The 22,503-nt window shown below is 39.5% G+C and overlaps 1 protein-coding gene across 8 annotated transcripts in view; it reads left to right on the forward strand.

Moving 5' to 3' along the window:
• DGKI (diacylglycerol kinase iota) overlaps positions 1–22,503 on the forward strand; it is a 211,885-nt gene that overhangs the window by 95,510 nt on the left and 93,872 nt on the right. For 4 of the 8 annotated variants that reach the window (XM_032105887.1, XM_032105885.1, XM_032105893.1 and 1 more), the window contains exons 7-16: positions 3,575–3,646; positions 3,992–4,108; positions 9,579–9,674; positions 9,976–10,050; positions 11,251–11,346; positions 13,144–13,226; positions 14,574–14,634; positions 17,705–17,818; positions 18,351–18,488; positions 19,649–19,727. In XM_032105887.1, the coding sequence (XP_031961778.1) occupies positions 3,575–3,646; positions 3,992–4,108; positions 9,579–9,674; positions 9,976–10,050; positions 11,251–11,346; positions 13,144–13,226; positions 14,574–14,634; positions 17,705–17,818; positions 18,351–18,488; positions 19,649–19,727 (931 nt within the window). The remainder of the gene's footprint in view (positions 1–3,574; positions 3,647–3,991; positions 4,109–9,578; positions 9,675–9,975; positions 10,051–11,250; positions 11,347–13,143; positions 13,227–14,573; positions 14,635–17,704; positions 17,819–18,350; positions 18,489–19,648; positions 19,728–22,503) is intronic. The other 4 variants (XM_032105888.1, XM_032105892.1, XM_032105886.1 and 1 more) reach the window with 3 other exon arrangements.

Genomic DNA, 22,503 nt, shown 5'->3' on the forward strand with positions numbered 1-22,503 from the left:
TGTAAAGTTGTAGCATTTACATCATCCTTTAGCAGAAATTCCTGAACTTAACTACATGCTGTGAGAAGAACTACATTTGGCTGTTTCAAACCTGTCACACATTAATGCTTCATCGCTGTTTTGTTGGAAGAGATGGTAATTAAGTGTTCCCAAGCCATGGTATCAACAACATTCATGAAGTATAAGAATTCTTTTCTTTCTCTTGAAGATGTGGAAAAAAAAGACAGTTTCATAGCTGTTAGCTTTTTGTTACCTGGGATCATCAGAGAAATCTGGATACATTTTTTATCTTTATATAATATGAAATAAAAATGCTCAGACCATGTGGCCCAGCATCCATTTCATAACTATGTGCAGTAATAGAAGCTTAAGGAGGAATGAGAAGGAAATGGAAAGGAGGAATGGAAAAGAAATCTGTTTCTCATATACTTCCAGTTAGCAGTGGCTGAGGGGCTTTCTGAGACTGAGAGCACATTTTGGACCATAATGCTAAACAAAAACTATTTCTTTAACCTTCTGTGGTGTCCAAAGCAGGGTGTCCTCTATACACCTGCATTATGTGTCTACAGTGTCTCTTTGTCACTGGTCCCTTTAGAGGTCTGTGGATTGATGCAGAGCTGCAGGTAAAGTTAGGACTGACATTTCTAGTACTTGAAAGGCTATTCTAGTTCTTCATTGTTTTAGCAGAGATCACCATCCAAATGCTTTTGCTGAAGTCTGTATTTGAGTTGTAATAATACCTGGCTCTCCTACAGTAATGTTGCATTAGGGTATCTCTAAGAGCACTAAAAAGAGAAAATCTATTGTAGGAAAATACCAGCAAAAAATATTATAAGTAGCCCTGACACTGGTGTGAAAATAGTCTTTAATGATAAATACTTCTGAGACTATAAATAAAATATATCAGAACTAGTAATCCCTATGTGCTCTGCTTGGTGCATGGGTGTTTATATTAATTTGTACTTTGATTCAGACTATTCAGACAGGTTGAATTACCAACACAAGCTGGTTTTACGGACATTCAGGTGTTTTTTTCCTAAGAGTACATTTTTTTCTGGTATGCACAAGTGTTTATTTCTACAGGAGCAGGTCACCACATGTGTTGTGGAGGGATTGGTTGCTGGAGAATCAGTGCTAATCATATACTGTTAGGCTGATGTTCTCAAAGAGGTGAAATTCATTTTATGTCTCAAAATTTCTCATTTGGTGCAGACCTTCTTGCATGATCGAGGACGTCTAAAATTCAATTTTCCTTCTCACTCAGAGAAGGCAGAAAATATGATTTCTAGTGAAATGTGGAGGGTTCCTGTGTTTCAGTCCAATAGGCCCTGTCAAATCTCACTCTGACTTATTTTATCAATTATTTTATTAAATATTTTATTTAGTTATTTTATCAATTGCTTTATTTGTAAAGCCAGCTTTCAAATAAATGGTATCTTACCCAAAACTTCCTTAGGAAGAATTAGCTCACATTTGTAAAGCAATTTGAGGAAGGAAAGTGATGGTTTATTGCTACTTATCATTAATATGTTTTTATTGCTGTATCATTTTCTCTAATGACTCCCTAAAAGCTAAATGCCTTACTAAATAAATGAAAAACGGTCCATCCAGAACCAGACAAGCTGCTCAGTCCATATGTTTAAAATGCACAGCGGATGGGCTGTGGAATTAATATACTGAATTTAGTTTTAATTAGTGGAGATTTTGGGAGAGAAGAGTTTTCCCCCTGGCTGTTACAAAGCAGAAAAAACCAAAACACTTCGTGCCCATGAGGGACTGAAATAGTTCTTTTTATTTTAATGCACTTTGGAACAAGGAGAAGTGAGATTTGTGAGAAACATTTCGAAGCACTAGAGTAAGTAAATGAGAAATAGTGTTTTGTCCAGTGTCAGACCTCTTTTCCACCACTTGTATCACAGTTACTGTCACTCTGGTTTTATGCCCACACTGAATGGCAGACAAGACGTGCCCAGCCAGAAGTATCTGGCCAGCTTGTCTTTATTAAGCCACTTCACTACATTCCATTGCTAAGCCTGAATTTGCCAAATCACCACCATTATGAAGAATCTACTCTTTGAATTTCTCTGAATGTAAACCATGAGGCATTAGGGGAAGGACTGAAACAAAACCCCAAAAATCTAGCCAGAGGTGACACAAGCCTTTTCAGGAGCTGGTCTTGGCAGTGAGGTCTGTGTGGCAAACTGGTTTGAGTGCATGCTGGGGACACCTGTAGAAGAATCTGCAAGGTGGTCAGGCAGGTAGAGACTCCTCCCCTTCTGAGTATCAATAGGGTTGTCCTCAGCTGCCCTGTATAGAGAGATTGTAACTCAATCTCTCACCTAACAAGACCAGGGCATCTCTGCATGTTTTTTATGGTTGTTTATTTAATTCTTCTTCTTGGTATGCCTGACCTTGTCATTTCACTGAGCACTAATAGGCTCATTTTTCCTGCAGGATGAAGGACTTTAATAACAGAAGCAGTGAGGCAGTGTCCTGTTAGACGTTACTAAATCAGTTTGTAACGTTTTTGCACTGGGTCTTGGGCATTGCCCACCGTGTGGGAGATTCAGGTGTTACCCAGCTTGTTGAAAAGAAAACTGGCTAGCAAATTCATCACTTGGTAGAGAGATCAAATTAGAAAATTCTGGGTGGTGATGGGCTACTTGCAGAGGTAGAGAGGCTTGGTGGAAGCCCATGAATAAAGGATCCAGCCAACTGCAAATCTGAAATCTAAGTAGTGAAGGTGATCATGACAAACTCCTCAATGAAATTCTGCACTTTCCATCTCTCCAGCCATCAACCCAAATATTTTTCTCTGACTGAAATAAGCTTTAACTCAACTCAAAATTACAGACTGTATCTTATTGTTGCCTGTGTTAGATGCAGAAGGTTATATATGATCCAATTGTCTTTTCCAGCCTTAGAATTTACAGCAAAGTCATATTGCATTCTATAGAAAGAAGCTCCTCTCTAGGAGAATAAAATCTCATTTTCTGGTTGAGGTGGGCTTTTTTATCTTTAAAAATGTAAAGAAATTTTTTTTGTGTGTGATCTGAATCAGACCATATTGTTTTTTTGGGAACTTACTGGAAAGATTTTAATCGGAGTCAGTTCAATAAAACTATAAACGTAATTACTTAATTTCCCTTTTAGAACATTCCCAGAGAGACATTGTAGTTAATTTTGTTCTGTAGTAAAAAAAAAAAAAGGAAAATTCAAATTTTTATAGTTAGAGTAAACAAGGATGCAATGACAGAACACTTTGTTCAACAGAAAATCTGAAACTTTCAGGTCTGTAGAAATCCATTAAAAATTAAAATAGACATTCCATCTCTATTTCTTTCTTTGTTATTAACTACAAAAAAAATTAAGGAAAAGCATAAAATTTTGCAGAAACCCTTTTAAAAGGATTGTGTGAATATACCCCAGTGGCAGAATCTTCTCTGTTACCTCCTGTAATTGTTTTATCCCCCAAAAGTCTGCTTCCCTAGCACAGTCACCTGGCTAGAGCTAGAGGTATATATTTTCTTATAGTCAAGAAGAATTAAATCCTTTTTCCCCCTGGTTATTCTAGGGCTTCCAGCAGAAATTCTCCTTCCATAGTAAAGAGATTGTGGCCATCAGTTGTTCCTGGTGCAAGCTGGCGGTAAGTGGATAATGCTTCAGGAGACTGTGATCTGGGTTTAACTGGGAGTGGCTATGGGGTTTTTTTTGGTTTGTTGGTTTGGTGCTTTTGTTTGGCTTGGTTTGTCTGTGTTTGTGTCTTCTTTTTATTTTTATTTATTTTTTTTTTTTTTTGGTAAGAAGGCATGGCTTAGCAAGATAATCTTTAGTTATATGTTCCTAAATCTCCATGGTTTGAAGGACTTGAAGATGGTGGAGTTGGGAATATTGCTCCAGTTTTTGTACCATCACCTTCTTCTTCTTCTCCAGGCTTCCCCTTTGTCTTTCTTGCCCTCCTTCTTGACTCTACTCTTTCCTTCTCTTCCAGTTCCATAACAAAGTCACCTGTTTCATGCTACATCACATTGAGGAGCCATGTTCCCTGGGGGCTCATGCTGCTGTCATTGTGCCTCCCACCTGGATCATTAAGGTGAAGAAACCTCAGGTAACTGCATGCTGATGTCTGTTTCTGAAGCTGTCTGGCTGTGCAGGGCCTGTCTGGCTGTGCAGGGCCAGCCTGGCTTCTCTGCTTGGTCCTCCTTCACGAAGGCATGCTTGTTCAACCTTGTCTCTATCCCTGAAACCCAGCATACATCCATGGTGGTTATGAACCTGTATCCTCCTGCCCCTCCATCAAGTCCTTCAGTAAATTTCCCTGTTTGGGATGATTAGCAACAAACATGACTTGTTCTGAGCTAATTCAGCTCAGAGTTGTTCCTGTAACTGTGAGTTCAGCAAGCATACTGCAAGAAATCCCGTGTGGTAGGCAGTCAAGCATGTTTCATTAAATAGAGCTGAGCAAATACAGGGAAAAACTTCACAAACATTCACTTGAACTGCAGTAAGAATTGGCTGTGTCTGGACTGGCATCCCTCTTAATCTGCCTTTAATGGACCTGTAAAGAATCAGGTCTTACTTACCACCAGTGCTTGCGCAGTCAGCAGTAAGCCCACATGCTCCTTCAGTTGCATGTAACAGGCATTGGACTTCAAAGCTTTTGTGATGGATGTGGTAGGTCTTGGAGAGGGTAATTCACTGGTGAACACAACAGGGAGAAAAGATATCCAAAAGAGAGCTGGCCAAAAATTAAAAGTGGGTTCACATCGTGCAATCTTTGAAAGTCTGTTTTCACTCCAAGTTGAGCTGAAAGAAACAAACACTGAACATATCAGGGAGTCGGAAATGGTGGCTAAATTTTTATTTCAGAATAATATTCTTTATTTCAGTCCATCCTTGGGAAGTGACCTGGGCTTTTTGACTCTGCCTCCTGGCTGTCAAGAAGAAACTAAGAAGTTCAGGCTGTAGCCAAGGCACTAAGGCAAAACCAGTCCATGAAACGAGAAAAAGGCCTGAAGCCTAAATTGTGACACTGTCTTTAGTTCCAGTTTAAGGATATGGCCAGCAGATTTGGGCATGAGTAGGATTTCTAGCAAGCTGGTTATTAAAGACAAGAAGCAGAGGAAAGAGGAGATATATGTATAGAGTAACCAAAAAGTCAACCAAAGAGGCCTCTATTTTTCCTTTAGGTCAAGAGAGAGCATAGCAAGACTCCTAACCACCTCCGCTCTGAGAAAAAAGGGGTTTTTGCCATTTGTAGATTTCCCCCACACTCTTCTTTCTCTGTTTTAGTCAGTCTCCTCCAGAGAAATACTTTTTTTCCTTTTGTTGAGGATTGTTCGAGGCCTTGGCAGGGACTTAATATCCTTGGCTAATTTTTGGCAACTGTCTGGTATTTGACAGATGTATGCATGTTTGACCTATTAAAAGAAGCTTTTCTTCAATCCTTTTGATTTTTATTTTATTTAATTTTTAGTAAAAAAGAAGAGAAAAAACCAAAACCAAACCAACAAACCCTGATGTGTAATTTTCTTTTGATTTGGCTTTTGCCTAAACCAGGCTACCTTCCTTACAACATTTGTAGAGAATTTGCTTTCTTGTCCATTTTTTTTTTTTAATAACGTCAGAATAAAAAATAAATCTAATCTAGGTAATTATAATTTATAGAAAAAAATTTTTTTAAATAAAGGCTTAAAATATTAAACTAAAAGAAAGTATCTGTTAGCTTTGTGTGCCTGAATCATGAGCACAGAGAAAGTACTTCATTATTAACTTGCCATCACATATCTAGTCCTTGAAATTCCTGGTCCGTAGCATGCAAAACCTTATCTTGAGTAGCTGAAGCATTAAATAGCTCAAAATTATGACAATGGGTGCATTTCCATGAATCTTCTTAATAGCACCCATTGGAGTTATGAGAAATGCATCTTTATTACTTTAGAAAATAGTGATGCATCTTTTGGATGTGTTTTCAGATTTTTGGCAGAAGTCTTGTTTTCTTATTTATTGTTTTCTTAGGAAATATTTTTCCTCTCCTGCTGTTTCTGGCCAGCTCTATTTCTACATATTATGACCCTCTTCACCCTATAGAAATATTTGATAAACACTATGAAATATTTAGTTCATTCGATCCAGAGAGTACAAACACAATATTTACAAATTTTTGTAATTTCACATTAAAAAAATGAATGTGTAATCAACAATCTGTTTTTCACATATTCCACAGTCGGAATAAATTTGGCTAGAAGCTTTTTGGGTTTAAAATATTTCCTCAGCTCTAATTACCTACTTACACTGGTCACAGACAACTCCTGAACTGAATTCCCTGCTCATATAAAATTGATTTTAGTGGTGCCTGCATCCTGTTTGTTTGTGGTTTCCTTTAAGTAAATAAGATGGCTTTTTGTAGCAAACCCTTACCCTGTTTTATAATCTTTATTTTTTGGTTGCCACAAAAATAGTTTTCCATGCTTATTTTGTACAACGTGGGTCACCACCTTTCAAATATTAGGCTTGCACAAAGACCACACTCTGTGTCTTATTACCAACAATGTTGTGCTAGTGAAGCATCGTGTTGTAATTGGTTAAGAACAAATTTATGCTGACAACCTATGTTCTAAATGGGGAGCTTTTGCTTCTTGTAAGAAACTGATTGCAAGATGAATATTCAGAATGGTTCAAGCAGCTTTGGAATAGGTGGTAGCCCTCTGTGTAATGACCCACTTAACATGAATGGAAAACTCCCAATACCTCTGCCATGTTATCTGTAATGTGAGCCCCTTCTGTAATTTTCTGCAGATTTTCTGTATTGTTAGCAGTGCTTTGATACCAGCTCTGTTTCCCTGGGGTTCAGTACAGTTCCATCTCCTAGTTTGTGAAGCAGGTCACCCCTGTTGACTGGTGGTATTTTGTTATAGGGGAGGTTTGGTAGCCAAAGTGGTGTTAGCTCTGGCAGTGGACTTGCTATGTGTTTGTGTTGTGGGAGAAAAGTAGATGATAAGGAGGATCTGACTGATGGATTTACTGATTCTGTCTTCTGTTTGGGAAGACAAAGGCAGTAACTGTAAAATTCCAAGGTTTTTCTGTTCAAGGTGAGTAAACTTGGTGTTTTCTTCACCTCCTTTGAGAACTGTGAGCTAGTTCTAGTGAATACTTGTATTTTTGGGTTTATTTCTTTATTTCCTCAATTGCTGAGTGCAGTTGGCTTGTCTGGTAGTGGCTTGTGAACAACCAGGAGATAGTCAAGATTGACCTTCCCAGATGCTGTTCACTGTTTAAGTAATTTGAAAATCAGTGTGCTAAAAGCCTTTGGAAACCGAGGCTGAAATATTGTTAAGGAAAAGGTTGAAAGGTTGCATTGGATTTGTCTGAGGTAGCCCATGGCCTTTGCACCATCCAACACCATTCAAGAAGGACTCCGGTTCTTCTGTTCATCTACCTAAGCTTGCTGAGGGTTACACTGACCATTCAATAACATGAAACATCTCTTTTTGAAGATGGACAAACTGACATCCACAAAGGAGAGGTTTCCTCTCTAGAGGCAAGTTAGGATTTACTTATGGTGCCCATTTAAAGGTATGCTTTGCTATCAGGTACCTTGCTGAATAACATTATATGTTTACAAAACGCTCATTACCTTGTTCTGTGAACAAGGTATTACTTACCCATTTCTTCACTTCAGTGTGCAAAGACTGCTGACACTCTTTGGCTGTTACTCTTCTGCATGTTTGCAACAAACCCTGCGTATGTTTAAGCAGCTTTTTTGCTGTTCATCTGCTATGGACATGTGGTTGCAATTACTGTAGCAAAGCTTTCGGTTCTGTTAACACTATAGATGTAGGCAGGTTTAAAAATTTTTTAAAAAAGAGGTCGAATAACATTGTTTAGTGCCTTTTTGAGTATGGAAATGAAACTGGTTATAATAATGGATGGACTCTTAGACTTAACCCTTTCCTTTAATACAGCTGTATGCCTTTTTCCACCCCACTGTTAGGTACATTATAGTGGGATTTAATGGCAACTACATTTAAACATTCTTCAAATTATTCTTTTATAATTAGCAGGGTTTTACTGAACTATCTTTATGCTTGGTATGCGTGTGAGTGTCCAGCAGACTGCTGACAAGACTGTGGATAGACTAGATCTCCTCTCTCTGTCCTGTGCTTTGCTTCAATCCAGGGAGAATCCTTCATCAGAGAATGCCTGAGGAACTAGGCTAAGGCTCCCATGGGAGACAGCTTTGAATGTGATGCCCCCCTAACTTTCTATTGACAACAAGACTTTTGCCTACAGTCAATGTGACTGCTGAGGTAGGGCAATGCAAGACCATGCAGATGGGATTGCTGATGCATTTGTGTAGCCAGTGCAGTCTTTATGGTTTACCATGCTTTCAGGATCACTGTGTATCAGACTAGGGAAGAGTACGAGCACTTCTTTATGTGGTTTCTCAAAATATGTTCTAAAAGGACAAATTCCTGTAATTGCTCTGCAGAGCTGTCTTGTCTTCAGTATTTTCAGTAAACAATATGGCATGATTATTTCCTTCTCCAGGAATGCTGAGAGCTTGGGACCTTGTGCTCTACAGCAGGCTTCTCTTGGTCCAAGTGATATAGGATAATACCTTCAGGTATTTCAGTTAGATAGCTGTTAGTTTTTCTTCTCAGGAATGTGGAGGCATTGTCCTGTGTATCTGGTGTATCATAATCAAGTCTTTATATTTTGAAAGTGGTTGATGTGTATTAAACAAAACCTAGTAGCTATTTCTGTTGATGTTGGATAACAAGCAGGATTAAGAATAGACATTGGTTTTAAAGATTTGATGATCTCTGCTTGTTGACTTTCATTAGTGGTATGCTTCTGATCAAGGTCAGGGCAGAAATGAACTTTCAGATTAGCTGAGTGAATCTTGGTTTCCATCTTATAGCTAGGAAAAAAAAAATCAATGAACTTTCTTTCCTCATGCTACTTTATTTCCTGGTGGTAGTTAGACTAGAAGTTGAAATACTGCAAAAATATTTGGAGTATTTCCCATAAGACAAAATTTCAGTTGTGGAAATGATTAGGGTTTCCTGCAGGTATAACTTCAATTGCTGAATTAAAATAAATAACAAAGTATAATAAAATTCTCCTTTTTGGACTGTTCTTATCCCACCAGAACACCGTTTTGCTCAGTGTCACTGAGCAGACTGTCGCCTGCCTGGAGAAAAGCCTTGACATAAGTTCTATTTTTATAGGTTCTGCAAAAATACAAGTAGTTCTACTTTTTTTTCTATGTAGTTAAGTGATATTGTTATTAAAAACACAACAAACAATCACCCCAGAAACACCTTCTTTACTTAAATCCTTAAAAATTAACAATTCAGTTTGTTCCTTAGCAGATGATTACACAAGTTTCTTGATAGGCCTGAACTGACTCTACAGTGCCAGCATCATATGCCATGGTGGCCTACGTTATGTTGAGTCATAATGGTTGCCAGAGCTAAAACTTGTTGTTTTCTTTCCTTAAAAAAAAAAAAAGCAAACAAAAAAACATGAAAAATATCTTATTTATCATGTTTTTTTATTACATCTTTATGCAGGTGGTCTCCATACCAGGAGACGAGCCTGATTGGGCAGGAGACTGGAGCCCCGAAGGGGAAACGGGCGTCTCCTACCCCTATTGGGAGGGTTGGCAGGTACAACATGTGGTGTTATGTGAGTCTATGGGAGCATCTGATCTTTTTTCCCCCCTCACAGCGTGGGAAAGTTTCCAGTTCCAAAGCACCAGTCTGGTCTCCGTGTGTGGCTTTCTCCATAAACGGTGGTGTGGAAGTGTAAAGCATGCAGCGCATGTAATTTAAATCTCGAGCATGTGCCAGATACTCTTATCATTCTCCAAGTGGACATGCATGGAAGAGCTTCGTAAAGGGGCTCTGTCTGGGCCTGTCTTCTAAATTTTGTTTTGCTTTTCATGTATTCTTTTTTCTTTTGATGTAGAACTCCTTAAAGACTTCAACACGGCGAAAGAAGAGAACGTCCTTTAAAAGAAAAGCCAGCAAAAGAGGAAATGAAGTGGGTATTCAAGTGCTTTGGAAATCATGCTCCTTTTGTTTAAATGTCTAAACACAGACTTAAAAGTTTTTAGGCTTTTTTTTTTCTTCTTTTTTTTCGCGGAAGTGTTTAATATATTTTTCCCCTGGAAAATTCCATGCTATTGAATGTGTTCTTAGAAGAGATAAAACTTGTATGAGAAGTTTTATTTTCTGAGTTGATATTTTTCAAGAAACAACGTACCAGACTCCAGAAGGACCATCACCTAATGAAAGAGTGTTCCCTTGGGATGTAAGAGACTCACCTCACACCCTTTTTTTCCACTAAGCAGAACAGGGGTGTGAAACTGAGGTTGTGAAATCTATGGTGAGTGCACTGATGCAAGGCTGTGGTCTGGTTTGAGGATATCTTCTTCAGGAGATCTCATATTAAAATTTGGCCACAGAGAGAGAAAACAGATTGTTGATCTATTGGTTTGATTTACCACGTGTCTTATAGAAGACTGTGCTTCCAGATCTTTCCTAGTGGATTAGTTATATGGACAAACAGCCTCATGGGAGAGGTGGAGGGAGACTCACCCTCGCATAGCCAGGGCTTTCTGGTTCAAATCCTTTCTTGTATGGTAGGAGAACTGCAGATCAGAAACTGGAATCTGTGTCTGTAAGAGCCCAGGACAGTGCCCTCTTACTGGGCTCTCAGGTGTCCTGCAAGGGTAGGGAGTAGGGAGGTAAATAGTTTTCTCAGTGATATCTCATGTTGGATCTGTGGCATTTGTTCAAAGGTGGGAACGCAGCAAGGCCAAGAATTTGAGAGCAGATTATCTGCAAATAAGTGCTTATGCAACTTGGCTGTTGGAATTAATGGAATAAGTAGTTCATCTCATTCTATTTTCCTTTGGAAAAACTGTTTGTGTTAGAAATAACATTGTATCTGACACATAATTACTGTTGTGTGAATAATTGCAGGAAATAGGGTCAGAAATAATCTTGAAAGAATTTTGAAATAGTTGTGTGCTACTCTGAAATGATACTTCCCCCTCTTATTTTATTCTGTTGTCTCAGCTGGATAAATTATTCTCAGCTGAGCACCACACTGACATGGCTGTACTGTTTCCAGTACCTGAAGTAGTTTTGTCAGAGCTAGGTTGGGTCTTCTGTGTGTGCTATGCCAAGGAAACATACATTTCTTGTGCTAAAGCTGTTTCTTGCTTCTGTTTCTCAGGATAACAAAGGCCGGCCTTTTGTGATAAAGCCTATCTCCTCTCCACTCATGAAGCCACTGCTGGTTTTTGTCAATCCAAAAAGTGGAGGGAATCAGGTAAGAGTATCAGTTGGGTCTGAACCACAAAGCTTAACAGCAAGGTTTCTGCAAATGAGACTAGTTCTTGGCCAGTCAGATAGGAAGGACTCTATGCCTGAACTGCAGCCCTCAGAAGGGGTCCTTGCTGTGGAATGGCCTTTCTGCTCCAGTGGAGTTGGATGACTGGAATGGGTACTTGAGTATTTGAGTGGTTGTACTCCTCCCTTCCGATTCTTGAGAGGAGTCTAATATGATAGTTTGGAGGTTTTCAGAAGATTTCATCTTTCCACAGAAAATCTAGGTTTCCAGTGAAGTTTTAGGCTTACCTTTATCCAAAAAGTGGTTTCCTAGCTTTGCTAGGAAAGGCTGTTGAAATTACTGAATGTGAAATGACATAATTCCTACGGCATCTAAAAAAATCATTAGTGGTCTTCTACTGCACCATAGAGACCAAGTTTCAGTGATTAAAATGCAGCGGACTTCTTCCTTAGGATTCTTGGAATTAATACTTACCCAAATGAATATTTTCCAGGTTCTGCCACTTTTTGAATATCAAAGAATCTGAGGGCCTTTTAATAGAAAAGATTGATGTAAGATACAACAGAGTCCTATAGAGCATGGAGAGTAGCATAGGCACTGCTCATTTTCTCCTCTGTTAGAATTAGGGAGGATATCAAATGAAACTGTTTAGACTGATTCCAAACAAAGGAAAAAGCTGGTCCTCCTCACAGTCTGTAGTTCAGCTGACAAACTCCTTGCAGTAGGATGTTGTGGATGCTAAACATTTAGACAGGCTGAAGGAGATACTTGGAAGTGAAAACCCTGAAGATTACTGAAGTCCAGTACCTCCCTCTGGTTCAAGAGTTCTATGAACTGCACACAGCTGAGACTGGAAGAATACTTATGGCAAACATCACACTTATTTTCTCTCTTCTTATACCTTTTCCTAGGTACTATGACTGCTATTCTTGGTTCTTCACTTCAGGGAAGGTGTCAGGCAGAAGAGCCGTCCCTCAGAAGGGAGAGCTATGGAAAATATGATGTGTACCCTCAGGCCATGTCTGAAAGGCATTCTTGAATTAGAGTACAAGCTCACCCCATAGAGTTCTTAGCTCTCTGCTGCTAGTAGGAGATCCTGCCACTTTGTGTCTGGGCAGAACACGAAGGAAGGAAATTGAGTGGAAATATGAACCCCAGAGACTGAGAAAACAGAAATTATACCTTTAGGTGATGGGCTGGCCACACTGCACTGAGCGATGGGGGCAGCTGTACCCCACAAAGTCCTTAACTCCTGCTGCTTTAGATGGTAGAGGTTACAATTATGAATGATCATTGTGGTGATGGTGGAGGCCTGAGCACTGTCATTGCTTGGATATTGGGCAGGACACTGTTCAGCATGATGAAGACTGGCTACAATCTTGTTCAACTTCTTGCTGTCATGGATGGCTGAGGGTGAGGTGGGATAACAGAGGTTTCTTCTTGTTGCAGGTGGTGAGAGGCAGGAGAACAGGTTGCTGTGGGAGATGAACCTTTGGTCTGACCCCAAATGCCTGTTCTTATGAACCATTAGTGATCTGTGTTGTTGAAATTAGTCTATATGCCTGCATGTGCACCTTGTCCAATTTGGTGGGTTGCTATTCTACAGAGCAGTCATTTGCTATGCCACTTTCTAGTTTGTCTTCTTGTTTTGTGTTTGCTTTATAAAGCACAGAAAAAAAGAAAAGCAGTTCAAATGTAGTGAATAATGCACACTTATTTGCAGTAATCATTAAACTACTCATAATTTCCCTTCCTTTGATTTTTCTTTCTTGCCAGGGCACTAAGGTTCTCCAAATGTTTATGTGGTATTTGAATCCACGCCAGGTCTTTGATCTCTCTCAGGAAGGGCCAAGAGATGCGTAAGTACTGGAGCCTTCATCACTGAGCACCCTATTTCTTGTCTGGTCAGGAAAGCAGGAAAAGATCTGCCTTGGCTAGATTAGTGACTGTGTGAGGCTTACATATCCAGGTTTTGGTAGCATGGGAAGGGCTGCTGTGGTGGCTTTTGTGACAAGAGATCAGGAGCTGCCCCTGTGTCCAGACAGAGTCAGGTCCAGATGGCTCCAAGGCTTGCTGCAGATCCCAGTGCCTGACCATTCCCTAATGAATGAGCATTCCAGTGGGGTGAGGCTGCCTCCAGACTGCCACACATGGTAGCACTGTATGATTGTCCCTGCTTGCTGAGTAACTAACTCAGCTTATCCGGACAACAGTTGAAGTGTAAGCCTCTTCCAAGGGAGAGAGGACTCTTTTAAAGGGCTGATTCTTGCTGCCAAGGGTTAAGAAACCATCCTTCTGTGGTATTGGACATGGGGATACTGGCCTTATTTAACCATCTGTTCAGAACTACTTTCACAATTCGTAAGTATGTTTTGTATGTTTTTGTAAATATTGTTTCTATAAATATTTTACAGTAATAATGTAAAATCAAATATTTGCCTGTAGAAGAACAGTCCAAGTGTTTCCTATTCAAGGAGCCCAGCCTTTTTATTTTCCTGCAGAAACACCTGCAATGCTGTTCTCTCATGATGTTTGGAAGCTTTAAGTTAGACATACATTTTTCAGAGCTGTATAATGGGGCAAAGGAGGGTTAGGTCCTCTGGTTACTTGGCTCTCTAGATGTGAATGTGTCCCCCCCTTCATTAGAAAATATTTCATTTTGCCTTTTTGAAGGATACAACTGAAGGAGCAGGACTTCAAAGGGTACTTTTTCTGGTCTCTCCTGTTGGTATTTAGATCACATATCCAGAGAAAGAACTCTATTACATATTCTTGCCTTCTGTGGTGTTAAAATACAGTCACTAGTTGAAGAAGCTGTCACATTATACAAGACTGAGGAATGGTAGCTCAACAAGTCATGATGAAGAACACTAAATATTGTTTTAAAACCTCAATATTTAAATTTGTTTGCTTTAGGGTAAGAGAAAAATGAAAGATTTTGACCTCTATAGAAGGAATGTGAAAATCTGGGAAGATGCTAAACTGATCAAACACTTGTCAGGAGGTGCTGTCTAAGATGGAGGAAGGCCCCATTTCACATCCTAGTGATTTTGCATTTCCACCTCCACTCAGATTCTTAGTAATGAATATTTGAAAGTGCAGTAAGTGGTGGGTTACACTGTCACTCAGCAAAATGCATAAAAAGTATCTGCATTACTGTTCTTACCTTTTTTCTCTCTCTTTTTCCCTTTTCCCTCCCTGGGCAGGCTGGAGCTGTACAGAAAAGTGCCAAACCTGAGGATCCTGGCATGTGGTGGGGATGGGACGGTAGGTGGCAGGGACCTGGCAGTCCCATGGTCTTGGATCAATGATTAAACTCCTCACAGTGGCAGGTTTCCCACCTCACACTGCCTGCTGAGGCATGGAGAGATAGCATACCTTACACTTGTGAAATCTAATACTTGTTTTTCAATTTTCTCTGTGGCCTGGACTGTGTAGCTATAGGGCCAGATTCTCATGTCCAGAGCCATCTTTCCTTTATGCATAAAGATTTTATACAGCTTAAAAAAGATAAAGACTAACTTTGCTGGTCTCCTCTCAACATTTACATTAGATCTAGAAGGATCTAGAAGGTTAAGTTAGTGTCTGGGAGCCATTAAATCTTAATTTCTTCTCCTTCCTGCTAGATTCTGGTAGATCCAGGTTCAGTATTTTTCTTTATAACAGAATTTCTGTGTTCTTAGATAAGTGACTGGAGTCAGATCTTTAAAGGATTTGGGCACCTTCATTTGGAGAAAAACTCTGCAGCTCAGGGTCTGAAGGTCATGAGTGGTAATGGAGTTGTTATAACTGCATTCTGTTTCCAGTACTTAAAAATATTTTAAATCTCAATCTGTGCCACTGAGTGCTAAATACTGTTGAAAAACTGACCTTAATCTCTAGGGCGCTCAGTTCCCCAACATGTGTTTGATGGCAATTTTAGCAATAAGTATGGTAAGGAAAATGCATTACTACTTGCAAGATGAAGTGATTGGACAGAACAGATCTATGTAGATGTTTAGGACATGGAGAGGTGGTTGGTTTACTTTGTAGAGAGCTGAATCCCCTCTCTTAATTCATCTCGGCTTGAATTTCTGGGGGAATTTTTTCAGCTTCTGTGTATTCTTTTAAAACCCCAGTGGCAGGGTTATTAATATCAATGCTTCCCCTGCAAGAGTGAAGAAAAAAATCAGTGATAAGACTGCTGTCTTTCTGGTACATGGGAAAGTAAGACATAATGGTTACTGCATGATGAACTTTCCTTAAGAAACATGCAAGGCATTGCTTTAGCAGGAGACACAAGCTGAGAAAAAGTGTTTTGATCTGTTTTCTTTCCCATCTGAGGAAGCCAGTGTTTTCATAGGGGGGAAAAATTAATCATGAAGACATTAAAAGAGAAAAGAATGCAGCTACATTGAGTCAGACCATCCTATTTCACTTTGCTGAAATTTGCAAGCGAGAGGTGGCAGCACCTTCTCATTAGTATGAGCAGCACTCCACTATTACATTTGCTGCTGCTCACTTTGAAGCAAATTAATATCTAGTTATTTCTAAAGCCATTACATCTAGAAATGAAAAATATGGCTCAAGTGGACTTAATGAATATGCAATGAGACCAGATGTTACCTCCCATTACTGAGGTGAATCAGAACTTATTGTAACTTTTCCATTGTCACTGCTTGCTGTTCCTTCCCGGGGCAGAAGTGGAAAGCTTTGCTTTCAAAGCAGTCAGGAGCTTTCTGTTTACAGGGAAATGATAGTCTGAATCATCCTGGATTGTGCAACAAATGTACAAGGTTTAGAAGTGACCTCAAGTTAAATAGCAGCGTTGTGCTTACAAATTAGTAATTTGATGTTTCTGTTCAGCTGTTAAAAGCATCTACAAAAGTGGTGGATGTTGTAATGTTACCTGTAGCAGGGGGAGGCTGAAGCACAATGTGTGGATTAAGTCAGTGGCAATGACAACGGACTCTTTAAGAAGTCCTGGCCCTACGGATATTATCTTGACTTTTTATTCTGTCTCCTGTTATCAGTGCAGAAGTATAGATATTTTGAAAGAGAGAGGATTGCTTACCTCTGAAAATCCCTTTAAAAGACCTCAGTATTTTTGGAGACACCCAAGGTCATGAGAGCTGTAAGTAGTTGAGATGGCTGTTGTCAGACAATGAACTCAAACAGGGGATCACATCCCAGATGAATGCTTTAATAATTGGACAATTGGTTATGATAAATAGCTGTCTGATAAATGTCATTTGTGCAAAATTAAATTTATTTTCTAAGAGACTTGGAGAAAGAAATACCCTAGAATACTAAATAGCATGGTGGTTTCTGTATTTATCAGGCCACCCCCTCTGCAGTCCTTCAAACTGCAGCTATTTTTCCCCATGCCCATGTTATGCTGGGTGCCTTTTGTGAAGCTCCAGTGTTATCTTGGTTTGGGTTGAGAATCTATTTGAAACCACAGTAACATTGGTTGGGGGAAGAAAAATTCAGTCCAGCTGTAGTCAGGATTTTGATTTTCTGTCCTCTTTAAAAGCTCACATTTCCAGTAGAAACTGAATCTTTGAAAACTGGCAACAGGAAAAAAAAAATCTGTTAATTTTTTATTAATTCTTTATCTAAAAATGCAGCACAGGTTCTTCACAATCTTTTTTTTTAAAGAGAGAAGTAGTTTAAGAAAGAGTCCTTTGTTTTTGTAGCAGGAATTTCAGTCACCAAAATTTGATAACATCTTTAGCAACAATTCTTGCTCCCCTTTGAAAATTTCTATTTAATGAGAACAAAATAACTTACAGTAATTTGTTCCTTCTGGCTAGGTTTCTATCTGAAAGTTTTATGTAGTCCAGAAGAAAGGAGAAACAGTTCTCTGGAATAACTAATAGCTTAGGATACAAAAGAGACAGTTTCATTGTTCCAATCCAAAACCTTCAACCCTGAGCCTTAGTCTGTCTTTTAGTCTAGTTTTTTATTACTTTATTAGATATGTATGTGTGTGTGTGTATCTATACATTGTATATATACAGATATAATGTCTTGTACTGAGTGAAATAATTCGGCACTAAGGTCTGTTCTCTGGGAAAAAGAGACTTGTGAGCAAGTTCATGCTTGGCAGGACAAGTTCTGAGATACCATGCTGTTTTAATATGTCTCTCATTTTCTTTCATAACTGTTGTCAAAAGTTTAGTTCTTTTTACATAATGATAATTAAAAAAATTATCTTGAATTGTCCATATTATTCTTCATTCATTTTAAAATTTATTTTACTTGATCTTCTCTGTGAAAGAGAATATGATATTATCAAAATATGTCTTTGTCCTTTTAATATTCCTGACAGTTCTCTTAATTTTCCTTTTTATAGGTGGGCTGGATCCTATCCATCCTCGATGAGCTGCAACTCAGCCCCCCACCTCCTGTGGCTGTCCTTCCTCTTGGCACTGGGAATGACCTTGCTCGCACCCTCAACTGGGGTGGGGTAAGGACTGGCTGGGGCACCCTTACGTGGGGGTTCTCAACTTGCTGCTCAGATTTAGTTGCGTGGGGTGGAACTTCTTTTTTGGCTAAAATAGTAGGCAGGGCTGTGTCCAAGTTCTGCTTCACTCTGGCAGAATGGTTTGCTTCAATTTGCAGTCTGGGATTTTGAATTACTAATGATGTTGTTGCAATAAAAGTGTACATAGATGTACCTGGTATTTCAGGCCAAGTAACAAGAACAGTAATCAGGCTTCTAATTTCAACAAAGTTTAAACTTTCTCTTTGTTTATCCTTTACTACAGCACTGAAGTTATTCCAGGAAAAGCAAATATACCTCGAATTCCTCTCCCTATGGCCTTACTTTGCCTGCCCTAGATTTGTGCACCCAAATAGTAGCTTGTTAAAATGCACGATCAAAAATTTATCGAGGGTCTTAGGTGTGTGTGAAAGGAGGGAAATCTGTCAGGTAATTGGTGAGTAACTCAATTTGTTGTCACCATCTGTGGCTGATACTCTGGTCACTCTGCTGTCAGGGTTACACAGATGAGCCGGTGTCTAAGATCCTGTGCCATGTAGAAGATGGGACCATTGTCCAGCTGGACCGCTGGAATCTTCAGGTGGAGCGCAACCCTGATTTGCCCCAGGATGAGCTGGAGGATGGGGCACGTAAGGTTAGAGGCTGCTTTTTCCCATGGAAAATATAGAATGCTTATGAACATCTTTGGGTTACATTTTAAGGAGCATGGGTTGGGAGTTCTGCAACTGTTTAATTTTCTATTTGCATCTCTGCCTGTGACTCTTTTCATGTGTCAGTGGTTCCAGAGTTGTGTGAAATGCATTTATTTGTTGTTTGAAACTCCCTGGCATTGAACATTTATGTCAAGGATTAAATCCTGGATAAAAATCCCTAGTGCTTCATCAGAAAGGTCATTGTTGTTTTTCTCTAGTTGCAGAAGTAGTAATCCTGTGACTACCATCCATTCCCCAATTAGACAAAACTAAAAACAGGATGTAAAATTTTATTCCTTAGGATTTTGCTAATGGATACCAGATGTTTCCTACTTTACAGTAAGGTGTAGTGTATTTTTGTGTTTAACTTCTTTGTGTGTGGGTCTCCACGTAATCTCCACTAGTGTATCTTGGTAGTTGAAAAATGGGAAAATTTTAGTGAGGAAATCACATAGTAATTTATCGTTTGGACTGGTGGTGTTGAAAATACTACAAAAATAAAACCCCCTCCCGATTCTGTGAACCATTTTCCTCTTCTCAGGGATAATTTCCAGCTTATCTATTGGATGCTACAGTTGCCTCTCTACAGCCCTGTTGGGTGTGTGTAACAATGAAAAGGCCAGATGTGTGCTTGCCTGCCTCATGCATCCTCAATAGGATTAGAGCTTCTTCTCTGGGACTTGGATTGCTCCTGGTTATATATGAAGTGAGAAGAACACAGCTGGAGTTTCGTTTGCCATGCTGAGCTTGAAGAGCTAGCAAAACCTTTGAAAACCTTTGTGTTGGTGATATCTTAAGTGGTGCAGCCTTATGGGAAATTTAAATGACAACATAAGGAACCCTTTGATGTGTTAACAAAGATACATATATGATCATAAAGCACTGTAGGTCTCTTTGTGTTCTTTGGGCTCCTGTATCTGATCATTTTCCACAAGCCATTCCTAACCTTCAGAGCAACCTTCTGCTTACATTTCTCTGATATTTTCCACTTTGTTCTTAGTAGGTTCTCATGATGAGCCAAGTTTTAATGCTTAAACCCTGGTGTGTTGAGAAGTGTTCCATTCATGTTGTTTTTATGTCTCTTTTTATTATCTAATTACAGCTTCCCCTCAATGTCTTCAATAATTACTTCAGTCTTGGGTTTGATGCACATGTTACGCTGGAGTTCCATGAATCCAGAGGTAATAGGAACTTTTTATTTCCTTAGCCCTGTGGGTGGGCAGTTATTTTATTAATTAGAAATAGAGTTGGATTTAACATACTGTTCTTATAATTCAGAAGTAAAGCTGGAACATAAAACCTTAAGATACATACAAGAAGAAAAAGTGATTGTATCATGAGTTTCCAATTCATTCATGATTAAAAAATGAAAAAAGTACAAGGAAGATTGTAATTTACTGGAGGAAAAGGGCTAAAAGGGAAGATTTCCAAAGTTTTAGATCTTGTAAAGGAGATGGTATGTAAGTCAGGTGCGAGTGTGGAAGTGGAGGGAAGAGAAGAGCCACAAGACTGGAAATAGCAGGAATACGATTGTGTTCTCAGACTAGACAGCTGTTACCTATGGATCAGTATAGCATAACATCCCTGGACTTGGTACAGACCCAGAGTGTCTCTATACAAGTAAAAGGGTTTAATGTCTGCAGAAGTGTCAGGAATTTGAGCAGTTGTAGCACCTTGTCTGTCCCCTTGCCAGTGGCAGTTATGCCCCCCTGTACATATTGACACGTGGCTTAAGCACTGATATGAATGGCTTTAGGCAGTGCTTGTAGAAACAAACCCTGTTCAGGTGTCTGCCTTCAGCTTTTGGTCATTCCGGCTTCATATGCAGGTATTTTTTCTGAAACACAGCCTTCCTTATATTCACTGTCATGCTATCAGAGTGTCATTTCAAGATGAAAAGATAGCACACTAACGACAGGCTAAATAAGAGCAGGATACATGATGGAATGAGCTAATGCATATTTTATGATGTTTAAGACTGCTTCAAGCTTTAGGAATAATAATGAGGGGCCACAAAAGGGCACAGGAATGAAATTATGACAGCTGTATGCGGGTTTTTTTATGAGTGCATATCACTCTGCATTGCTAATGTGACTGTGAATATACTGTATAGATTAAATGCATGGCTACTTTCTCATTTAATGGAGGCATTATTAAATAATGAAGTTATGGAGCCCTATAAAGAATGAATGTTATTCCAGACATGCCAGTGTTTTAAAAATTTACATGGGTGAAAAAGCACTTGGCAGAGCAAGCTGTGTGTCTGAGTACGTATGGCCAGGAGACCTTTTTGTAGCACAAGTCTTCACTGCTGGTGTCATCCTTATTTTCCTAAATGCAAAAATATATGAAACGAATTCTATGTATTTTAGGAGATGAAAGCTTATAGCCTTGGAGGTGTTGCTGGTGTGTGGGTTGTATTGTTTTTCATGTGGAATTGGGGTTGTGCTGCTTGGAGAAGAAAAGCTTCCTGGGAGCACTAATTATAGCCTTTTGATACTTGAAGGGGATTTATAAGAAAAATGGGCCCTGTTTCAATAGGACAAGGGATAATGGTTTTAAGCAAAAAGAGTGTTAATCTGGACTAGATATAAGGCAGAAGTTTTTAACAATGAGGGTGGGTAAACGCTGGCACAAGTTGCCCAGAGAGGTGGTGGATGCCGCATCCCTGGAAACATTCAAGGTTGGGTTGAATGAGGCTCTGAGCAACCTGATCTAGATGAAGATGTCCCTGCCCATTGCAGAGGGCTTGGACTAGATGGACTTTAAAGGCCCCTTCCAGCCCAAAGTATCCTGTGGCTCAGTGAATTAAGCAATACAAAGCAGATTATGATCTCATTTACCATTGATGACAATCCAGAGAAATTCTTAGCAACAGTAGCAAAATGTAAAGTACTTTAACAGCTATAGCATTTATGCTCTTGAGATAAGTGGCTGTATGCAGTTGCTTATGTGGAGCTATTGTAATCACACATAGTATTAAAACAAATGAATACCCTGCCTGCAAACCAAAATAAGATAAATTGATATGAACTCTCAGCCTAGCAGGACACTTTATACAGTAGAGATTGGTCAGCTGTTATATTTAGAATAAGCAGTGATTGCAATGTCTCAGAGGAACCTATATATTAATGTGGCCTTTTCCATGGCAACCTCTACACTTTTCTTGTGACTAATCAGATTGAGACTTGAGGGTTGGATCCAAGTCTAATGTATTTAGCTCTGCTTCTTCGGGAAGTGTTCTGGGTAGTGGCTCTTTCCAACTTCCTCCATTGTTATCCTTATGCTTTGGTAGAGCATGGAAGATGCAATTTACTTTATCCCTGCTGACATGCTGTTTGATCCCTCAGCTCTGCAGGACTGTTCATTTGCAGGAAACTCCCCCACTGCACGCAGAGTCTAACGTATTCAATTTTCCAGTTCCTTGATGGTTTAGGAATGGTGAGGATGGAGTGAGCCTTGGATATGCATTCAGTAATTTACTTCTACAATCAAGGTTACACTCAAATCAACTTAAGGCTCTATTTTACATCACAGAGTCCTTACTCCCTACCCATGCTCATCTGTGATGGCAGAAGTAGGAGCAGTAGGTTGAGAGACTGCTTAGTCCCTGACCTCAGAAGAGCTCCTTTCCTGTTCTAAACCAGGGCTTTTGTTATGGGGGGTGTTTGTCATAAGATCCATGTATGATCCAGTGCTGTGGTGTCTGCCGTCTGGAACCATTGGGGATAGTCACATGAGAGAATGTGCAGCACAGGCACTAAGCCTTCAGAAGCCTTCTGCTGCTTAGCATGGGGTGTCAGGACTCTGCAAAGAGCTGTGAGCTCAGTGTGATGAGATTGACTTAAACAATTAAATTCATTTTTTGAGATAGAAGGGGCCCTGTCTGAGTTTGAGTCACCTGTGACACAGCAACAGGTATAGTAACTGAGCCAACAAGCAAATCAGAAACCTCAA

This window comes from Corvus moneduloides, chromosome 4, assembly GCF_009650955.1.
Source record: "Corvus moneduloides isolate bCorMon1 chromosome 4, bCorMon1.pri, whole genome shotgun sequence".
NCBI classification, from domain to species: domain Eukaryota; kingdom Metazoa; phylum Chordata; class Aves; order Passeriformes; family Corvidae; genus Corvus; species Corvus moneduloides.